Genomic DNA, 18,836 nt, shown 5'->3' on the forward strand with positions numbered 1-18,836 from the left:
CATGTGCAGATTCTATGTAGTTATTAAGCCACAAATAAAGTACTGCACTTCTATAATATTACCTACTGAGTGATACATTTTTTGTCTGCACTGGCATCTTGCTGATGGCTGCTGAATTGCCCAAACACAAATCAATTCATGTATGTGGGTTCTCACAGAGCCTCATGGGTGTTGGAGTTTATTCTTCCCATGGTCAATAAAAAAGTAGCTATTAACGCTTTTTAAACTGTCAGAATAATAGATGCCTTGTATGTAGAGCTCACACTAATAATTAAAATAAGAGCACCTTATCTGTCCCACTTAGGGATAAAGTCTCAAGAACAAAGAGGTGTCAAGCGGAGTGATCAGTCCATTTTAATGACTTGACCTAACGATGACACTAGAGGGCTTCCCATCTGCAGGGGCCAACAGCACACCAACGCAGGTGCAGTAATGGCAAAACGAAAACTGATGCAAGCAAAATTGCCCGGATCAGTGCTGCTGACCAATCACTCAACTGTGGTTAAAGTGAAAGTGGAGAATATATGCCAGGACAAACAGACAGTATGGGGAAGAAGGGCACATGCCCGTGCTGGTTCTTCCTTGGTTAATTTGGAGCCAGAATTACATCTACCATGGCCCAGGCACAAGTACACTTTCTAAAAACTGCTCTTCTGAGACTCTGATTGCCCTAATTGGCCAGCTGCCCCTGCTTGGTTGATTCAATTTGGATGCATTGAAAAGTGCCCTTTTCCTAATGGCAAGGCGACTTGGGATAGTAGATGCATATTTTATATGCATATTTTCTGCGCCCCTCAGCTTTGTGCACAGGATGCAAGTGATCCTGTTCTGTCCTTGTTACCGCTCCCCTGGGTTCATCAGTCCATATTGACATACATAATATAAATACTGACATACATAATATAAAGAGAGATATTTTGCTTAATATAAAGAATTGTAAAGAACTTACTAGCGAGTCTGAAATGTATTTGATTATATTACATTGGCTGCATTCGATTATACAAGGGGTGGTGTTTCTATTTAGAATGTTGGTGGAAACGTCTCTAAAGTGAACTTTTTGATCATTCCCATATATAATCTAATAATTAAAAAAGACCCAGTACTGGTGTGAGGTCTCTTTTACTCCTAACTTTGGCAGTACTTCTTAAATCTTGTGGTAGTTTTGGTTACTTATCTTCAAAATTAGAAGTGCAATATAATTAAAAGCAAGCCTAACAATGCTTCTTTTTTAAAAAAAAATTAATGCACCCCACTCAAATTTTTTATGCCATAATACCAAGTTTGGTTCTACATAAGCATAACCAGGGTAGCTATTTTGAGAAACAGACTGGGTAATCTAGAGTTCGTATTATTACAAAAATACTAAAGGCTTGTCTAAAAAATTATAGGGGTCCAAATGATTCCCAGTCACAACAAAATTCCTGTAACTTGCAGATGCATGTTAAGCTGAGCTCACAGAATCATAGAGCTGGAAGGGACCACCAGGGTCATCTAGTCCAACCCCCTGCACAATGCAGGAAGTTCACAATTGCCTCCCCCAACACCCCCAGTAATCCCTACTCCATGCCCAGAAGATGGCCAAGATGCCCTTCCTCTCATAACTTTCCAAATAGCAGAGGCAACTGTGCATGAGCTAGACATGGAGATCCCTAAGAGAGGGGCTTTGTGTCTTCCTCTTCCAAGGACAGGGTAGGCAAAGAAAAGCTTACCTGGAAAGGGGTACATAATTTCCACCATTCCAGCCTACCTGAAAGCTGTTGCTTTTTATGCCTACCCTATCTCCTTGGGAGGAAGACACAAAATGAGAGGCTGCTGCTGCTATTCCAGCAAACCTTCTCCTATAAAACCAACTGCTTGGTGAAGCAGGCCAGTAACAGAGATACCCACTAGATTCCTCATTAGAGAAGCCCTTCAGAGTGACCTACTGTGCCTACAGCATTAACAGGGGTCTCCCTGGATTGTTCTGGTTTGTGGCAATGGTACCGTTACCCTTTGTGTTGCATCCAGACTGAACTGGCAATTTGCAGGGTTACCAGGCCCCTCCTATGGTTTTACCATAGAGTTTTTGCACAAATACCAAAGCATCCAGGGTCACAGGTGAGGTGCTGACGTCACTTCTGGTGTGCACTGGAAATGATGTTATTTGCCATAGTAAACATGAAAGGGAAAATCAGTTCTCTAACCACTTGGTGACACACAAGAAACATGTGGCACAAGAGAGCCAGCTTGGTGTAGTGGTTAAGAGTGGTAGTTTGGGTTCTCAGTTAAGATATTCCATAAAAAGGAAGACATTGGGGAAATAGCTGGAGCTAGTTTCTCTCTTAGCACATCCCATTGCTTAAATAAGGGCGGGAAAGAGGAATGTGTTGCGCTAAGTCAGGACATAATGATGAATATGAAGACATAGAAATAAGCTGTAGCATGGGAGACTTGATCTTATTTTATTATGTGTGTGTCTGTATATATATATATATATATATATATATATATATATATATATATATATATATATATATATATATATATATATATATATATATATATATTGTAGTTTAAATTATGAAGACTGTCAGCAATTCTGCTTTTTTTATTTGTTGTTATTGTCATTGGTTTTGTTCTAATAAAATTAAGAAAAAAAGAGTGGCAGTTTGGAGCGGTGAACCGGGATCTGGAGAACTGGGTTTGATTCCCCACTCCTCCACATGAGCGGCGGAGGCTAATCTGGTGAACTGGATTTGTTTTCCCACTCCTACACACGAAGCCAGATGGGTGACCTTGGGCAAGTTACACCTCTGTTAGAGCTCTCTCAGCCCCACCTACCTCACAAGGTGTCTGTTGTGGGGAGGGGAAGGGAAGGTGATTGTAAGCCGGTTTGAGTCTCCCTTAAGTGGTAGAAAAAGTCGGCATATAAAAACAACTCCTCCTCCTCCTTCTACTACTACGACGACGAAACTGCAGTTGTCTGCCCAGTGACCCAACATTTTTTTGCCTTTTCGTGAATACTTTTTTGAAGAAAACAATTATTAACTTTTGCATGGTATGCTACCACAAGGGGTATAATTTAATCAAAATCACAACTGATACCTCAACAGGAACATCTGAGAACACAAGAAGATGCACACCAAACTGGTAACTAGTGATGACACTCATGCAAATAGAATTGGCCTATGGTTTGACAGAGGCAACTCAACAATTGCATCTGCGGAAGGAAGTTGTAGAACTTGCTTGCCTTTCAAGACGCATCACTGCCACTTGCATTTTTAAGCCCTAAGTGATTTCCAGTTAATGGAACTTAAGTGAAAGACCATATAAAAGTTCTGTTTCCAAGCAACAAGAGTTATGCATGTTCTGGCTGCAACCTTATGTGTCTTTTATAACAGTCCAATGAAATCCATGGGGAATCTGCTTTTCCCTGACCCAGTCCTGGTCCACTGTGGCATGTTTTCCTGCCCTGATGTTTGCTCTGCTGCTTCAGACACCGGTTCCAGGAACTGTGATGAGGCAGCTTCTTGACTGATGGCTGAGTTCTGGAGAGCCTGCAGTTTGCCCACTTTTTTCAGGACATTTAATTGTAATTGGGATCAAATTTAATTAAAATAAGGCCAGTACAGAGCCACATAACAAAGACATCCATCCACATACTGCTCGCTTAATCATGAAAATCTGAGTATCTCAGTAACCCCCTCTCCCACTTACTGTCCTCTTTAAAAGGGTACCCCTATTTTGCTTGAAAAGTTTCCATGCTAAACAGTAGAAGGTATGTGTTAATTTGCACAAAAATTACATTAGATCATTTCACTAGATGCATCCATAGTGGCAGCAAAGCAGGGCCCCAGCATTTAACAGTACATCTGCAAGTGATTTCATCCCATCAGCCAAAAGATGCATTTATGTACCATAGCTATTACACTTTGAAACAAATTTAAATTACGAAACTTGAAAGAGCTTCAAAGTGAATCTTAATCTAAGTACCCTGATCTTGATGGCTCAGTTTTTAGGGAGTCGGGGGGGGGGGAGATGCTTAAAAGAAGTGAACTTTCCCCCAAAACACAATAATCTTTAAATCAAGCAATTTTTAATTCACCCCAATAAATCAAATAAATGCACCAACCTGAGGATTTGAGCATTTAACTTCTAGTGACTCAAGGTCAACATGAAGACATACAACAAATGAGTGCCTATATTCAGACCCCGCAGCAAGCAGTTTTTGTGAAGTGACTGCCAAAGTAGAAGTGCAGCCCATGGGCTCGATTAAATTAAGGGTCATTTGCTGCCCAAGAAGCGTGTAGATACTGAAATGACTCAGACTTATTGTCCAAGGGAAAGCATCACCTGGTGATCCACAGAGGAAAAAAAACAAAGCATTAAACAGATACACAAATAACTTCAAATGTACTGAACTAAAAAAAATTCATGGCTGGATTATTACTGTACAAAATCTAATTAAAATATCTGTCCAAGAGGCTGCTTACCCCACCACCTACTCATACCATTACCAGCAACGTTTTCTGTGTGAACAGAACACAGAGTTTACAAACTCTGACATTACCCTTTTTTAAATTTTACCATGTCCACATATACACTTCAAATTCCAGAGTTTTAGTGCAACTGTCCAAGTGATAAAACTCTGCTTTTTTAATAGCAACCACTTTAGTCCCATAGATTTCAATGGGAGATTTTTAAAGATAGACATCTCCCTTTAAACAGGATGTTAAAATGCTCAGCTATACCTGGATCATTCCCCTCATTTCTTCCATAACAGAAAATATCAATTATTTGGATTCAGAAACAAGTAACTAAAAGTTTCTTCCTTCCCATGTAACTACAAAGATAAATATATTTGCGATGTGTTAATAGATCTGCAGAACTGAGAATGAATGCTAGACAAACTGTTATAGTTTTTACTGATTGTTAATATATCACTGGCATGAATACATTACACCCCTCTAAGCACTTAAATTCCTATTTTATATCAAGTGAGAGTGGCAGCCAATGACATAATTATAAAAATGTGTGTTTACCATGAAGCACACAACAAGCTTTTTCAATGAAGCACTGTACTGGAAACTCTTAATGAAGTTTCCAAACATATGTACTGCAGCGTCATCCAAAATGTAAGCTACAGGGATTTATAATGCTGGAAGTTTATCTAGCCTTTTTTTTTTTTTTTTTTGGCTTTCAATCAGACTTTGGGTTTTGTGCAGTTTCTGCCTAGTGAGTTCCGAGAACATTAGGTAGTAGTATTTGGAATGATGAGGTGTATGGCCACAATAGGATTTAACTTTTGTTTTGATCCATGTACGCAAATTAGCACTAGTTTTACGTAGGTAGCATTTATTGTGAGGAGTATGAAACGAAAGACAGAAGCAGAGGAGGAACTATACCAGGACAATGCTGATTTCAGCCTCAGAGTGTAAAGAGAGCGTGATCAAAACCCTGAATTCTAAACCTTGGCTCTTATTAATTATGGGATTTGTCCTTTAATATGCTGAACAGTCTGTTACAGTAAAACAGGATATGACATAAATGGTCTGGCCATAGCCCAGATCGAGAGTGGGAGGGGAGGTGTCTGCCTTGGTTGGTTCATGGGCCAGATAAGAGCTCTCTAAGGGCTGGATCCGGCCTGCAGACCTTATGTTTGACACCCCGCCCTAAATGATTAGATCATATAATCCAGCTATCAGTTGTATTAGAGAGGATGTTGCACAAATTAAACCACATTGTGTCACAAATAAATCACCATTATCTCTGCCAATGGGCTCCATGCACTTTGCATCCCATGGAAATAGCGCAGGAAGAAAATATGCATTTAATGAATAATGAAGAAGGGCTTTTTGGAGGTTACAGATGTGTGCCACCCTAAAGCAGATTTTGTAGGAAAGGTTGGGGTTCTTTAGCTTCAAGGGCTAATCCTTTTCTGGCTGTTGCCTCTCTTCTTCACCCTTGCTTATTCAGAGGGATAAGACTGAGATCCCTCGAATCCTCCAACATTGGACTCTTCTAGAGAGCAAGCAGCAACAAGGACCTAGTCCTCCTTGCATCTGGGAGGCTAGGATGCCAAGGGAGCTTTTTTTGCTCACCAGCCTCTTGGCCTCCACACTGACTCTCCTGGCCACCTCTCCCTTCTAGCCTTGTCCTTAGGGCTACATATACCTCAATCTCATCACTTGTAATATAGGACTAATATATAGTAATTTTCTACCTCAGAATTTTAACTTTTTATTATTTTCAGCATCAACCCAAGTATAATGGAGCATGTTTTAGAAATGGAGACTAGTTCTGCGAAATGATAGCTGGAAGAGATTAATATTTTTGCTACCACATTGCTTCATTCCTTTGACAATGTTTTTTCAAAATATGGGTTACTGTTTTTAATTTTTTTTCCATATTATGAACAGTTAATAAGGAGACTTTAAAATGCACTTTACAAATACAGAATATTGATGAAGCTTATGTCTAATATACAAGTTTAAGAAATTATTGAACTTTAGAACAAGAAAGGCATGTGTCTCTTATTCAGGCCAGAACAAATAATTGACAAGTTTAGCTTACCACAATTATCGGAAATGCTCAGACTAAAACTTATTATTAAAATTATTAAATTAATACTTTAGTAGCAAAGACAGAGAGCTGTTTGCCAAAGATTGCCATGTTATGACAGTGAATCAGCATATTGTGAGAGTAAATTTACGACAAGGCATTATTAACGTTGAAAATTCAAGCAATTTACTGTATAATACTACATAGTTTAATTTATAATACTAGCCTAACACAGTTCTATATGGTATTTGAACTATGGAACGTTAAAGACTGAGAAGTTACATGATCAGACAATAGAAAAAAATTAATATTTCTTGGAGCGAAATACTCTACCTTCTTCAAGAATTGGTCTTTGCACAACAAAGGGAATCTCTTGTAGGGGCTCCATGTACTTGTGGCCAGCACTCATAATCTTTACCTGGGGTAAGCAAAGAACAAGAGTTCCAGGCATACTGGCCTGCCCATGATACCAACTTCGGACAGTCCCAGGAATGTCACCAGAGACAATTGTACTAGGAGATGGCAGGCTGTCATTTGGAATGAACACACAGCACGACTGCACTTCAAGCTGGAAAACAAACACAAAAATGAATCTCACGTACAGACTTTAGGAAGATGTACTTATTGTATCTGTAGATTTAAATGTAGCACAACAGCAAGAACCAAATTAGTTGCCCACTGGCCCTCAAATGACAGCTTGACTTTAAAGTCAAAGGCACATGGCAGCATGTGTTTTGCATTTCTACAATTTACGTTTAGATAAAGAAACACCTGAAGGAGTGCCATTTCGGTCTATTAAAAAAAAAACCATTGGCACAAAAAACTGAACATAGGTTCTACCTTCCCACACCTCTTGCCAAGAGATGTGACTGAGTCAGAAACAAAAAGTCTCTGCCTCCTTTTGCATTTCATTAGCAATAGCTAAGAATTCAGATCTGACTAGTAACTCACATATTATTACATAAAGGATTCATCTTTACTTAAGAATTCTCACTGAAAGTAACAATATGTAAGTTACTAGTCAGCTCTGAATGCCTACAAAATGCAAACGATAGTCACAATTTATTCGTGAAAAAGATCTGAACTAATATAATTAATCTGGATAATTCTGAATACAAGCAGCCCTGTACATTGGGGGGGAGGGGAATTATACAATATAGAAAAAAATAGTTTTCTTTTTTTTAGCCCTTCATATGTACATAGCTATATGAGTTTTTTAAATGTAAATTATAGTGGAGTCTTCACTGTGACAGTCATTTGAGAAAATGTATCTGGTCTTTTTCCCCACAAGTGCAAACCAAGGAGATGATTTCATACCCTGCTTTTTATTTTCTTCTCAGTTTGAAAACAATATAGGCATGTGACTGTTACACTGTAGGCCATATCTAGTCTGCAAGTGAACAGGCTCCCATTTGATACAATTTCTATTCACAGAGCAAAGTGGAATTCACAAAGGGTAGATTACTATAATACTATAAATAATGTGCCTGCTTGGTAAACACTACCTAGATATTCGTCTCTATTCCAGCTTTGCTTAGATAAACTGACAAAGATTTACTGTAGATAAATAAGCTGGATTAGCAAAAATAAATACTTTGCCACATGTAGTCTGTGTTTGTTTCAATTTTAAGGCTATCGGCAGTTGAAAGACAACGTTAATTACATCTTTGATACGTATTTATTGACCCAAGTGTTTAGAATGTACTTAAAGCTTGGGGAAAAAAGAAGAAACTGTGCATTTTATACATTCAAAAGCCTACTGCAATGATGTCTGCAGTGAGACGAGTACATTTTTGGCTCATTAGCGACTGGTGGCATGGTTGCAAAATATAATCAACATATTGTGTCTTCCAACACGATACTAAACGAGTAATAGTTTTACAAAAACCCTTTTTTTCTATCTTAGAACATACATCTCTTTCATCTCATGAAGTTAAGACACGTATAAAATAGCCCATAGATTCTACTCATTGACCTTCACCTAAATGATAGTCATAATTGGGAACCCAACAACTTTCAAAATAAAAATGAGCAAGAAAAAGAATTCTAGTCCTGACATCCTCTCTGCCTTTGGACTTCCCTGGCCTCTTGGTATACTGATGAACTGAGGAATATAAAAAGGGTGCTTAGAACACTTTATAGAGCTCAATTGAAGGCCTATGAGGTGGAGGTGTGTATGTATAGTGCCGTCAAGTCGCAGCCGACTTATGGTGACCTCTTTTGGGGTTTTCATGGCAAGAGACTAACAGAGGTGGTTTGCCAGTGACTTCCTCTGCACAGCAACCCTGGTGGAGGTGGCAAAATGGTCCTATTTCTCCCACCTTCATTGCAGCCGCTAGTTCATGACCAGCTCAACTGTTTAGAATAAGAGGGCAATTAACCACCCCTTTGGTGGCCTCCACAGTTGATAATAATCCGGCCATTAGCTGTGATTCATTCCCCACTTTCTTTGTGGATAAAGTCTCTCTGCTCTGCTGGGATTTAGCAGCCAGATTTGGATCCAGTAGCAGAATGCAGGCTCCCCATGCTTTAATTGGATTCCTTTATTGGATTCCTTCTGCCTGCTCTCTCTCGCTGATGTCAATAGGGTCCGGGCCGCTGTCCAGCTTTACCACCTGCTCCTTGGATCCCTGCCCCTCCTGGCTGGTGAAAACTTGTAGGGAGGTGGTAAGAGGGCCTGGCAGATATTATTAACCTATCTTTATCTCAGGGGTCTTTCCCTAGCTCCTTCAAGGTGGTGGTGGTGACACCTCTCCTAAAGAAACCATCTCTACATGAGAGGGATCTAGTCAGTATCAAGTAGTATTAGACTACTGTAATGTGCTCTATGTACGGCCACCCTTGAAGACGCTTCAGAAACTGCAAATGGTGCTGAACGCAGCAGCTAGACTGCTGATTGGGTCTTCCTTGTCGGTTCATATAACTCCAATCTTGCAGCAGCTGCCCGGGCTCCCAATAAGGTTCTTGTGCCAATTAAAGGTGTTGGTTTTGACCTATAAAGTCCTAAACAGTTTGGGACCCTCATACATTTGGGATCACCTCTCCCGATATGGCCCCCCATGCCCCCTTTGGTCTTCATCATAGGGTCTACTGCATGTGCCTGGTCCACAGGTGCCTGTTTGGCAAGGGCCTTCTTGAGGCTATACCTGCGCTCTGGAACCAGCTCAAGGAAGTTTGTGCCCAGTGGGATCTATTAAAGTTCTGTAGAGCATGCAAGGCTGCCTTATTTTGTGCAGCATTTAATTATATAAGAGAATGGGTGAGCTCACTGGCTGCCCAGATTTGTTCCAGACCTGATTACCAGTTGAATTTTGATTAGAATAACTTTTATGATATTTATCAGTTTTATTATCTATTTTCAGTTTTAATGCTATGTTGTGTATGTTGTGAACTGCCTCAAGTTCTCTGTTGAGGAGAGGGTGCAGGTTATACTTCGAATATTTATAGTCAGCTTGCTCATTGCTGTGCTAGTTTTCTTGTGTAGAGGACGGCTGCTTCTTTTTCTTCTACCTAGGGGGATTTTTGTTAAGTAGGGGCTTAAGGGAAACAAGCAACCTGCCCATTTGCTTCCACTCAGTCCAAGGAAAAACTAGGAAAGGTTTCAGGAAGAAAGATGCCTGCCCATCCTTAACAAATGATGCGGCCTAGGATGTGTCAAATGAGGAGCTGAACATTGCTTGTTACATTCCATTCCTCAACTCAAGACAATCCTCTGCAATAGCCTTGAGGCCCAAGAAAGCAAGCGCTCCTTCATCCTTAGGAACAGGGTAAGAGGACTCTGGAGATAGCTGGCACTTCATCTTAAAGGCTCCTGAGTTGCAGCAATTTCACCTCTAGTGGTTTGTTGCCCATCAGGTCCTATGGCAACTTCCAGGGAATAGAATTATGAGATGGCCCAACACTACATTTGATGAACTTTTGGGATATGGCTAGTTTCCAAAAGGGCCCTGGGGTAAGGAATATGAGAGGGATTGAAGGAAAGCAAAAATCTTTCCTTCTTCTCTCTGTCCACATCCTCTTCTCCTTTGGGAAGGGGAAACATATAAAACTTTCTCATCTCTCTGCCTCCCCCTCCCCCACAACAGCAGTTTTTATTTCTTTTTCTGTAACTTTATCGCATCAGAAATATTGAATGCTAAGGTATTGTTATTTTTTATTAAAATAAAAGGTGAACCGCATGTTCAAGTTGACCCACAGTAAATTTAAATATTTTAGTTGGATGTAATTTTCATCAGCACGTCTGATGTCAAAATACAGTTGATGGACATGTTGTACTTGCTCCAATTTTTACCAAGCATGAAATGCATGAAAAATCCCAGGGAAATTTTGATGCATGGACTTGTCACACTGCACCTTTTGTCCTTATCGTGAACTTCTGAGCGACACTATCACCGTAAAGAAGAATTCTCTATAATAACATAAATAAATAGAGAGGAAGATGGAGGCATGCTGTGATTTACCTCTGCTAGCCACATTACCAGAAATCCTGACGATCACTCTCTAAAACCTAGTCCCCTTATTGGCCAAGCACAGGGGCAGACAACAGAAAGAAGGCTTCCAGCCCAATCTCCCTGACAGAACTCTACATATCCTCTATTCTGCTATCTATCTAGAACACTTTCAGCCCATTGAGAACAGTGGGGATGCGACACCCAAAAAGGTGTCGCAGCCCTGCCGCAACAGTGAGGGATGTTCCCGGGCTGGAAGGGGTTAGGAAGCTGAATAAAGTCAGCTCTGCCCTGGGAACGCCCGGGGAATACCCCCCTTATGCCGGCACCGCCATTCTCTTCCAAGATTTAGTTCCCAGAGAGGCTGCGCCAGTAGGGGAGCCACGAGCAGCTCTGCAGCACCCAGGCGCTGACAGGATTGCCCCCCACACCAGCGTATATGCTCCTTATACCATAAGTGGTCACACTGCCTCCAAATGGCCCCCCTCAGGAATGCGCTCTTTATCCTGCAGCATCTATGGTTCTCCTGCCTTCATTTTACCTTCATCACAACCCTATGAGAAGGGTGAGGCTGAGAGAGTACAACTGGCCCTAGCCTGCCCAGCAAACGTCTTGGCAGAATGGGGATTTGAACCTGGGGCTCCCAAACTCTAGTTCAACACACTAACCACCACACCATACTGGCTTCTGCTATATTTTGCCAAGAGAAGGAGAGCACTGTGGGGGTTGCTAGCTGCACTCTTGGTACATTGTTCATTTGTATGTCATTTTCCCAGCCCTGCTACCTTTACGTGCATGCTGTCACGTGCACATCCATGTGCTCGCATGTGCACATACACACAGAAGGTAGAATATGCTATCTCTGGAGAATCTATCAAAGCGAATTACAGTAAAAGAGAAGAACATTACTTCTAAAAAATTTATTAGTTGTTGGATTAAATTATAAGAATGTGTCGTCAATCACTTTATTGATATGAACATTGCTTTAAAATATACGTAATCCAAATATCCTAAAATTCCTGTACCCTTAAAGTTACATATCAATCACATATATTAAAGGTTTCAAATAAATCTTTTTACACTTTAAAAATAGCTATTAAACTGTATGTATAAAATTGTGAATTTAATGTGAAATGTGACTGATTTATATAACTGAATATAAATCTGCAGCAGTAAATCTTACATTAATGTAAGGATCTGACAATCCAAGGGAAAGAAAATGAAGTAATCTGCCAGTAAGAAGTCCTCAAGCTGGGGGTCAGATCCTGTTCATGGAAACCATCTGGTTGGGACCCCTCTAAGCCACACCAAACACAAATGATCTTTTAAAAAAATATCCTATTCATTAATGCATCACAGCTGCACTGAGTGTTACTTCATTTTTCCATGGCAACATCCTTTCTGTTTCAAGGATCAGATTTCAGTTTTGGTAGCAACGCGTTCTTTTGCCAATACTGAACATACTTGTGCATTAAAAGACAAGGAATTATTACAAATTCTTGAAATAGAATCACCTCCTATTTTGATTACGTTAAGGGCTGTACTTGCTATGCAATGCTCACTAACAACATGCCAATGAAGCAAAGCCAATTCAGCCTTTAAAAAATGAAAATCTAAGAAAAACATGGTACACTGGGATTTTTTTACAACAAGTAGCACTCTCTCAGAAGTGTGCACATTTCTAGATTGATTTTATTCAGTACAATTTGAAGTTCTACAACAGGGAAAGTTTGGTTTCTCTTTATGGTAAATGATTACATGGTATTATATTATACAAATTTTACATAGCACTTTTTAAAGCGCTTGGCTTACATCATCTCAATAATCTCTACAACAAACCAAGCTTGAATTTAGATCCCTATGTTATAGATAGGTTTCCCAACCTCCAGGTGGTGGCAGATCTCCCGCTATTACAACTGATCTCCTGCCGATAGAGATCAGTTCACCTGGAGAAAATGGCCACTTTGGCAATTGGACTCTATGGCACTGAAGTCCCTCCCATCTCCAAACCCCACCCTCCTTAGGCTCCACCCCCAAAATCTCCAGGTATTTCCCAACCCAGAGATGGCAACCTATACATGAAGAACTAAGCCTGAATCATGTTTCAAGCCAAAATTTGAACCAGAACTTCATAGCATATCTCATGCTTTTAAATGTTATGCCAGCTTCATCTGTATGTTTGGTGTGTGTATGTTTTGTGCTGTCAAGTCATTTCTGAATGATGGTGACCCTATGAATTAATGACCCCCAAAACATCCTGTCAGTAACAGCTTTGTTCAGGTCTTGCAAATTGATACACTCGGTAGATATATTCAATGAGAATTATGCATTGTAAGAAGGAAATGATCTGGAAAACCCCCCACAAAAAGTTTACTATATTTTGTATATTACATAAAATGAGATATTTAACAGCCAACTAGCAGTAGGGGTGAAACTGGGAGCCAAAGATGCTCTCCAGACCATCTGAGAGCACCAGCTTCTCCACATTCCACAAGGCCCTGAAAGCTAACAAACCTTTCCTGAGGATGGTCCTCTGTGCTGCTCAGTTTGTTTTTGTTGAGCAATGCTTCAAGAAGACATGCCATTATTATTAGGCAGGGATCCCATAGAGCACAGCAATTAGCCAATGCCATCTGCTATAGGGGAGAAATGTCAGTGGTGAACTAACCTCTCATATCCCCCACCCCCAAATGCGTGTGCTTAGCTCCAGCTTCACCGTATTCCATCAAGGCCTAGTAGATGCTGCAGCATTAGGTGGAACATCTTTGATCATGTAGAAAGAGAAGCCACTCTTCTCTCTATAGTCATTGGAATACTGATGGTGCTTTTACTTTTGAACATTCAGCAATAGTGTATAGAAGGAATAAAGTAACCAAGCAGGCTACTAGGGGGCAGAAAGACAAAGAAAGCAAACAGCAAACATGCCCTCTCTTTCTCACTTTAAAAGGTATTTATCACCTTATATAGTGAAGGATGAAATTACTGCATTGGAAGCCAATCTGTGGAGAAAAGTAAGGCATAAATACACTAAATAAATATTGATTGGATTCAGCATCCAATCAGGTAGCATTTTGCAGGCCAGATTAAGAGCAGTAAGGTTAGTTTAGAATGGAATGCGAGAAATATATTGTAGATAGAGGACTCAGACATCAAATGGTCAATCACATCAAAGGGATTAATAGGATATCAGATAAATAAATATGCAAATAAGGACCAATGGAAGCAGGGGAGGATGCAAGGCAGAATCAAAGAAGGGGACCAAAAGGTGAAACAAGTAACCCTTTGGTGCATACAGGTCTGCGTTCTTGGATCCTAGATACCTTAGCTCATGCATTCTGACATTCTAAGAGTCAGAAGCACGAAAGAACAGGAATCTAAATCCTATGAAAAGCAGTAAGCAAGAAGACCAACAAATGCAAGATGCAAGCAAGAGAAGGCTTCTGATTTGCTGAAGGGTACCAAGATATCTAGTTAGACTCTAGCACATTTGAACATATTTACTTTTTAGTAAAATGTGAGCTTATTTGGTTGGCACTCAATGTATTATTACTCATAATTTACTCATTTGGTTGAAACGTGGATGTCCTGTTATTCTCGTCAAAACTAAGCATTAACAACCAATTAAAAATAATTGCGTTTATGTTTCTTCATGATTTTTAGCAACTATTAGTACCAGGAACACATGAAAACTGAATGCTTCCCTCCCCCACCATACAGTTGCCAAAAGGCACCGTGCAAAGCTTACACTGAACCCTTCAACGAATACAGAAGGAAAAATACATTTTTTTTACAGTTTAGCATGGAAGTGTTTTTTATTGACATCATAACAGCTTATAGCAAACTCTGTTAACTGAGCTGTTATGCGCAATACTATTATGAGCAAAAGGGGTCAAGGCTAAGTAAATACCAGCCCTGGTTCCAAAAATACACTTTCCAGGTGTTTTTGTTCTAAACACTAACTTCAGATAAAAAGAATTAATCCTTTCATGATTTTGAGTTATGAAGAAGATCTGATATATCTGTTGACAACTCAGGATTTTTTAGTCTATATTTGTCCTCCTAAGATATATATGTCCTATCAATCACTATAACCAAACACTGGTGCCAACATAGATTTTAGAGACTTTAGACCACAGTTATAGAACTTTCTATGAGACCCGCATACATCTCACTGACTACAATGGACAGACAAAGCTTTCAAGTGGTTTCAGGTTTGCATTTCTATATTTAGGAACTGACAATGGAAGCTGGAGAATGCTATGCCATTTCTGAAATAGAATGCATGTTATATAAAAGGATGGTGGAGATGTGATACTGGCTCCCTGGTAAGAACAGCAAATTGGAGATAGCTCTGGGAATATAAACATCCTCCCTGCAGACGCCCCCTCACCAAGTTCGCCTCAGCAAAATCCCTACTCAACAGCAGTTATGCACCATAGTAGTAGCAGCAGCAGGAACTATAGCTGCAGTTAAAGCTAATCAGTGTCTCCCTTGAGAGCCAGCGTGATGTAGTGGTCAAGAGCGGTGAGTTGGAGTGGTGGAGTCTGACCTGGAGAATCGGGTTTGATTCCTCACTCTCCACATGAGCAGCAGAGGCTAATCTGGTGAACTGGATTTGTTTCCCCACTCCACATAAAAACCAACTCTTCTTCTTAATCCAGCATCCAAAACCATTGTTTAAAGGGGATTATATTGTTATGGTTAATATAACCTGTTATGGTTAACAGCTCTGTTGATGAACTGCTTCACTGCAGTTACATTAGGAAGGGGAATTTTGTCCGAGGATGCAAGAAGCAGTGGGGAGGTAGTATGAGTTCCCTAACCTGGCTAGCCAAATGCTAACCCTAGGGAGCCAGTGCTGCATCCTTTTACACTGCGCAAATTTCTGTTAATCTGAATGGGCTAGAGATATGGCATGCACCATGGTTGGATCATTATCTCTTGGAGGCCCAGTTGAGGGTGACACTCTTCCTCTGCAGGGGTGGAGGACCAGGTACCTATGGGAAACTATGTATTCTTCCACCTGCATTTGGACTTCAACCTTTCCTCCTATTTGAGACTGCTAACATGGTTACACAGTTCCAAACAACAGTAACCCCAAGGCTTTATTATGGGAAGACATTTTAAGTGCGGGCTGCCCTTGCAGACGACTCAAATAAAAGCTGCTAAAGAATGCAGCTGCCCATTTATTATCAGTTGCTACCCTCAGGGAACATCTTACTCCCATTTGATGATTATTGCAGTGGTTACTCATATGTTTCCAGATCCAACTCAAGGTGTAGGTGCTTGTCTTTAAAGCCCTTCATAACCTAGGACCCACATACTGGGGGACTGCCACTTCCGGTATGAGCCTGTATGGGAACTATGGTTTGAACAGCAGCATTTAACAGTTGTTCTCACTTTGCTTCTGTTCCTTCACACTTTTTTGGGTGACTGCTCCAGCCCTACAGAACAATCCCTCAGATGAACTGTTCCAGTTTTGTAAGGGCTACAAGTTGGAACTTTTTAGAAGGGCCTTGGGAGTCACTTAGTTGTACTATAGTTGGTTAAGTCTGGTGGGGCAGAGACCTTTTAAACAAGCAGTATTTATGACGTTTGCTAGCTGTTTTTAAATTGTTTGATATTTTATGCTGTCTTGCTTTTAAATGGTTTCATTTTTGTTACTCACTTCTGCTCCCATTTGTTTGGGAGAAAGGCAGGCCCGTTAATATTTTGAAAGATGAATGAAGATTAATAAAAACTACCCAGTGCTATGGGTTCAAAGCGTCATCCTAATGTGTGGTGGTTAAGAGCAGCGGACTCTATCTGGAGAACTGAGTTCGATCCCCCGCTCATCCACCTGCAGCCTGCTGGGTGATCTTGGGCCAGTCACAGTTCTCTCTGAACTCTCTCAGCCCCACCTCCCTAACAAGGTGGGGAGAGGAAGTGATTGTTATTATAAGCCGCTTTGAGTTTCCTTAAGATAGAGAAAAGTAGGGTATAAAAACCAACTCTTCTTCTTCTTCCCACTGCTTGACAATACTGCCTCCTGACTGGGATATGTATATATGACTAGGATGTTTCCCATTTTATTTCTGGTTTTAACAGAAAATATTTTTTAACAATTATTGTAAGCCACCTTGAATCATGGGGAAAGGTGGAATGTTTAAACAGACAAACAAACAAATAAATGTAATACTGAAAACTGGAAGGAAGGAAAGAAGAAAGTAATTCAGTGCACTTACCAAATGTTGGTTATCTTACCTGAAGTGTAAGGCGCTTGACTGCATTCCACACAACTCCAATAAATTCTTTCATTCTTTCCTCAGGACTTTTGCTACAGCTTTCAGAAGAGCTCAGCATGGCTTTCACTGGAACTGATAAAGGCCGAGATTCTTAAAAAAAAAAAAAAAAAAAGGGTAAACAGCCTTCTTGAATGCTTCTTACTTATTCTAATGGCACTAATCAAACTAAAATCAGCAGTGACTAAATCCCAACCAGAACTAATCATAGCTAACAAAAGCATTGAGGTCAATGATTGAGCACAACAGAACATAAATAATTTTGATTTTCTAACACTCATTGTCTCAAATTTCCATTTATAAAGTTGTTTTACTTGTATGAATTCTCACAAAATATTCAAGAAATACAAGCAGCCCTGACCCTGGCTTCAGCTGGGGATGGTGGGCGGGGTATAAATATAAATAAATAAATTTTAAGAACTGGGACATCAGCTTCAAATTAGCCAGAGAAATTGCACCAGCAGCAGTGGTATGCTCCCTCTCCTGAAACTGCCAATGGTTGACCAATGACAGACCCATTGACTGAGTATAAGATAGGTTCATGTGTTTGATGATTCATAGTATGCAGGATGGCAATAAAATCTTTACAAAACAGAGCTTGTGAGTTTGGGATTATTTTCAGGAATACTGCCAAGTATGCAAAAAGGCAAAGGGAAGATGTCCCCACCCACTCCAAACCTTTGGGGGGGGGGAATCAGATTTAAATAAATATATTACACTTTTTGATATCTTACCCAATCAATACTACTATTGTTTATAGAGTACTCTATATCAGATATACAAAAACAATAGACTTTAATGTAACTAAATAAAAGTGTGCCATCTATTAATTAAAAACTTAGGTCAACAATTCATCACCCATCAACCTATTTTCTCAGCCTGCCAAAATCTTGCATTCCAGAACTAATTTTAGTCATTCTCTGACTTTAGATTCTAACACCATGTGTTTGATCGATTTAAAAACAAACAGACAAATACAAAGGATAATTGCCTAACAGAATCTGTTGGGGTTTCTGAAGATTCTGCAGCCAGTTATTAATGCTTGCTCCTCATTGGCTTTCTCCCCACCCCACTTCTCTTATCTATTTGCAATTTTGTACAGTTCTAACTATCCATGATCCAATCACCCCCTTTTTTTTTATTGGCTGCCTACCACTTTCGCATTGCTTCAAGTTCCTATATAACAGGACTTGTGACCTTTCCAACCACATCTTTATCTTCTTCCTCTACTTTTCACTCACTCTTTCCAAATAAGGAAAAGGGAGGCAGCAAGGAGGAGAGCTGAATGAAATATGGCTGAATTTGGTCTCCTCTGATCACAGGTACTTAAGGCCTGGGGGTGCTCAGAAAATATGTGCTCTTAGCTTGATGGTTGTAACCTAGATCAGAAGCCCCCCACTTTTTTAACTATTGTAAGCTGCTTTAAATCCCTACTGAGGAGAAAAGACGGATATAAATAATTAAATAAATTAAATCCTCCTGACATCATCATTCCTTTTATCAAAAAACCGTTTCACCCTTCTGTCAGCAAAGGAACCTTCTTCTCCTGTAAATCCCTACATCAAAA

The 18,836-nt window shown here is 40.0% G+C and overlaps 1 protein-coding gene across 3 annotated transcripts in view; it reads right to left on the reverse strand.

The window, feature by feature from the left end:
• The window catches only part of VPS13B (vacuolar protein sorting 13 homolog B), a 410,777-nt gene that overhangs the window by 204,947 nt on the left and 186,994 nt on the right, over window positions 1-18,836 (reverse strand). For all 3 annotated transcript variants that reach the window (XM_056853998.1, XM_056853999.1, XM_056854000.1), the window contains exons 22-24: window positions 17,232-17,362; window positions 6,874-7,108; window positions 4,112-4,332 (exon numbers count right to left, since the gene is read on the reverse strand). In XM_056853998.1, coding sequence (XP_056709976.1) covers window positions 4,112-4,332; window positions 6,874-7,108; window positions 17,232-17,362 — 587 coding nt within the window. The remainder of the gene's footprint in view (window positions 1-4,111; window positions 4,333-6,873; window positions 7,109-17,231; window positions 17,363-18,836) is intronic.

This window comes from Euleptes europaea, chromosome 8, assembly GCF_029931775.1.
Source record: "Euleptes europaea isolate rEulEur1 chromosome 8, rEulEur1.hap1, whole genome shotgun sequence".
NCBI classification, from domain to species: domain Eukaryota; kingdom Metazoa; phylum Chordata; class Lepidosauria; order Squamata; family Sphaerodactylidae; genus Euleptes; species Euleptes europaea.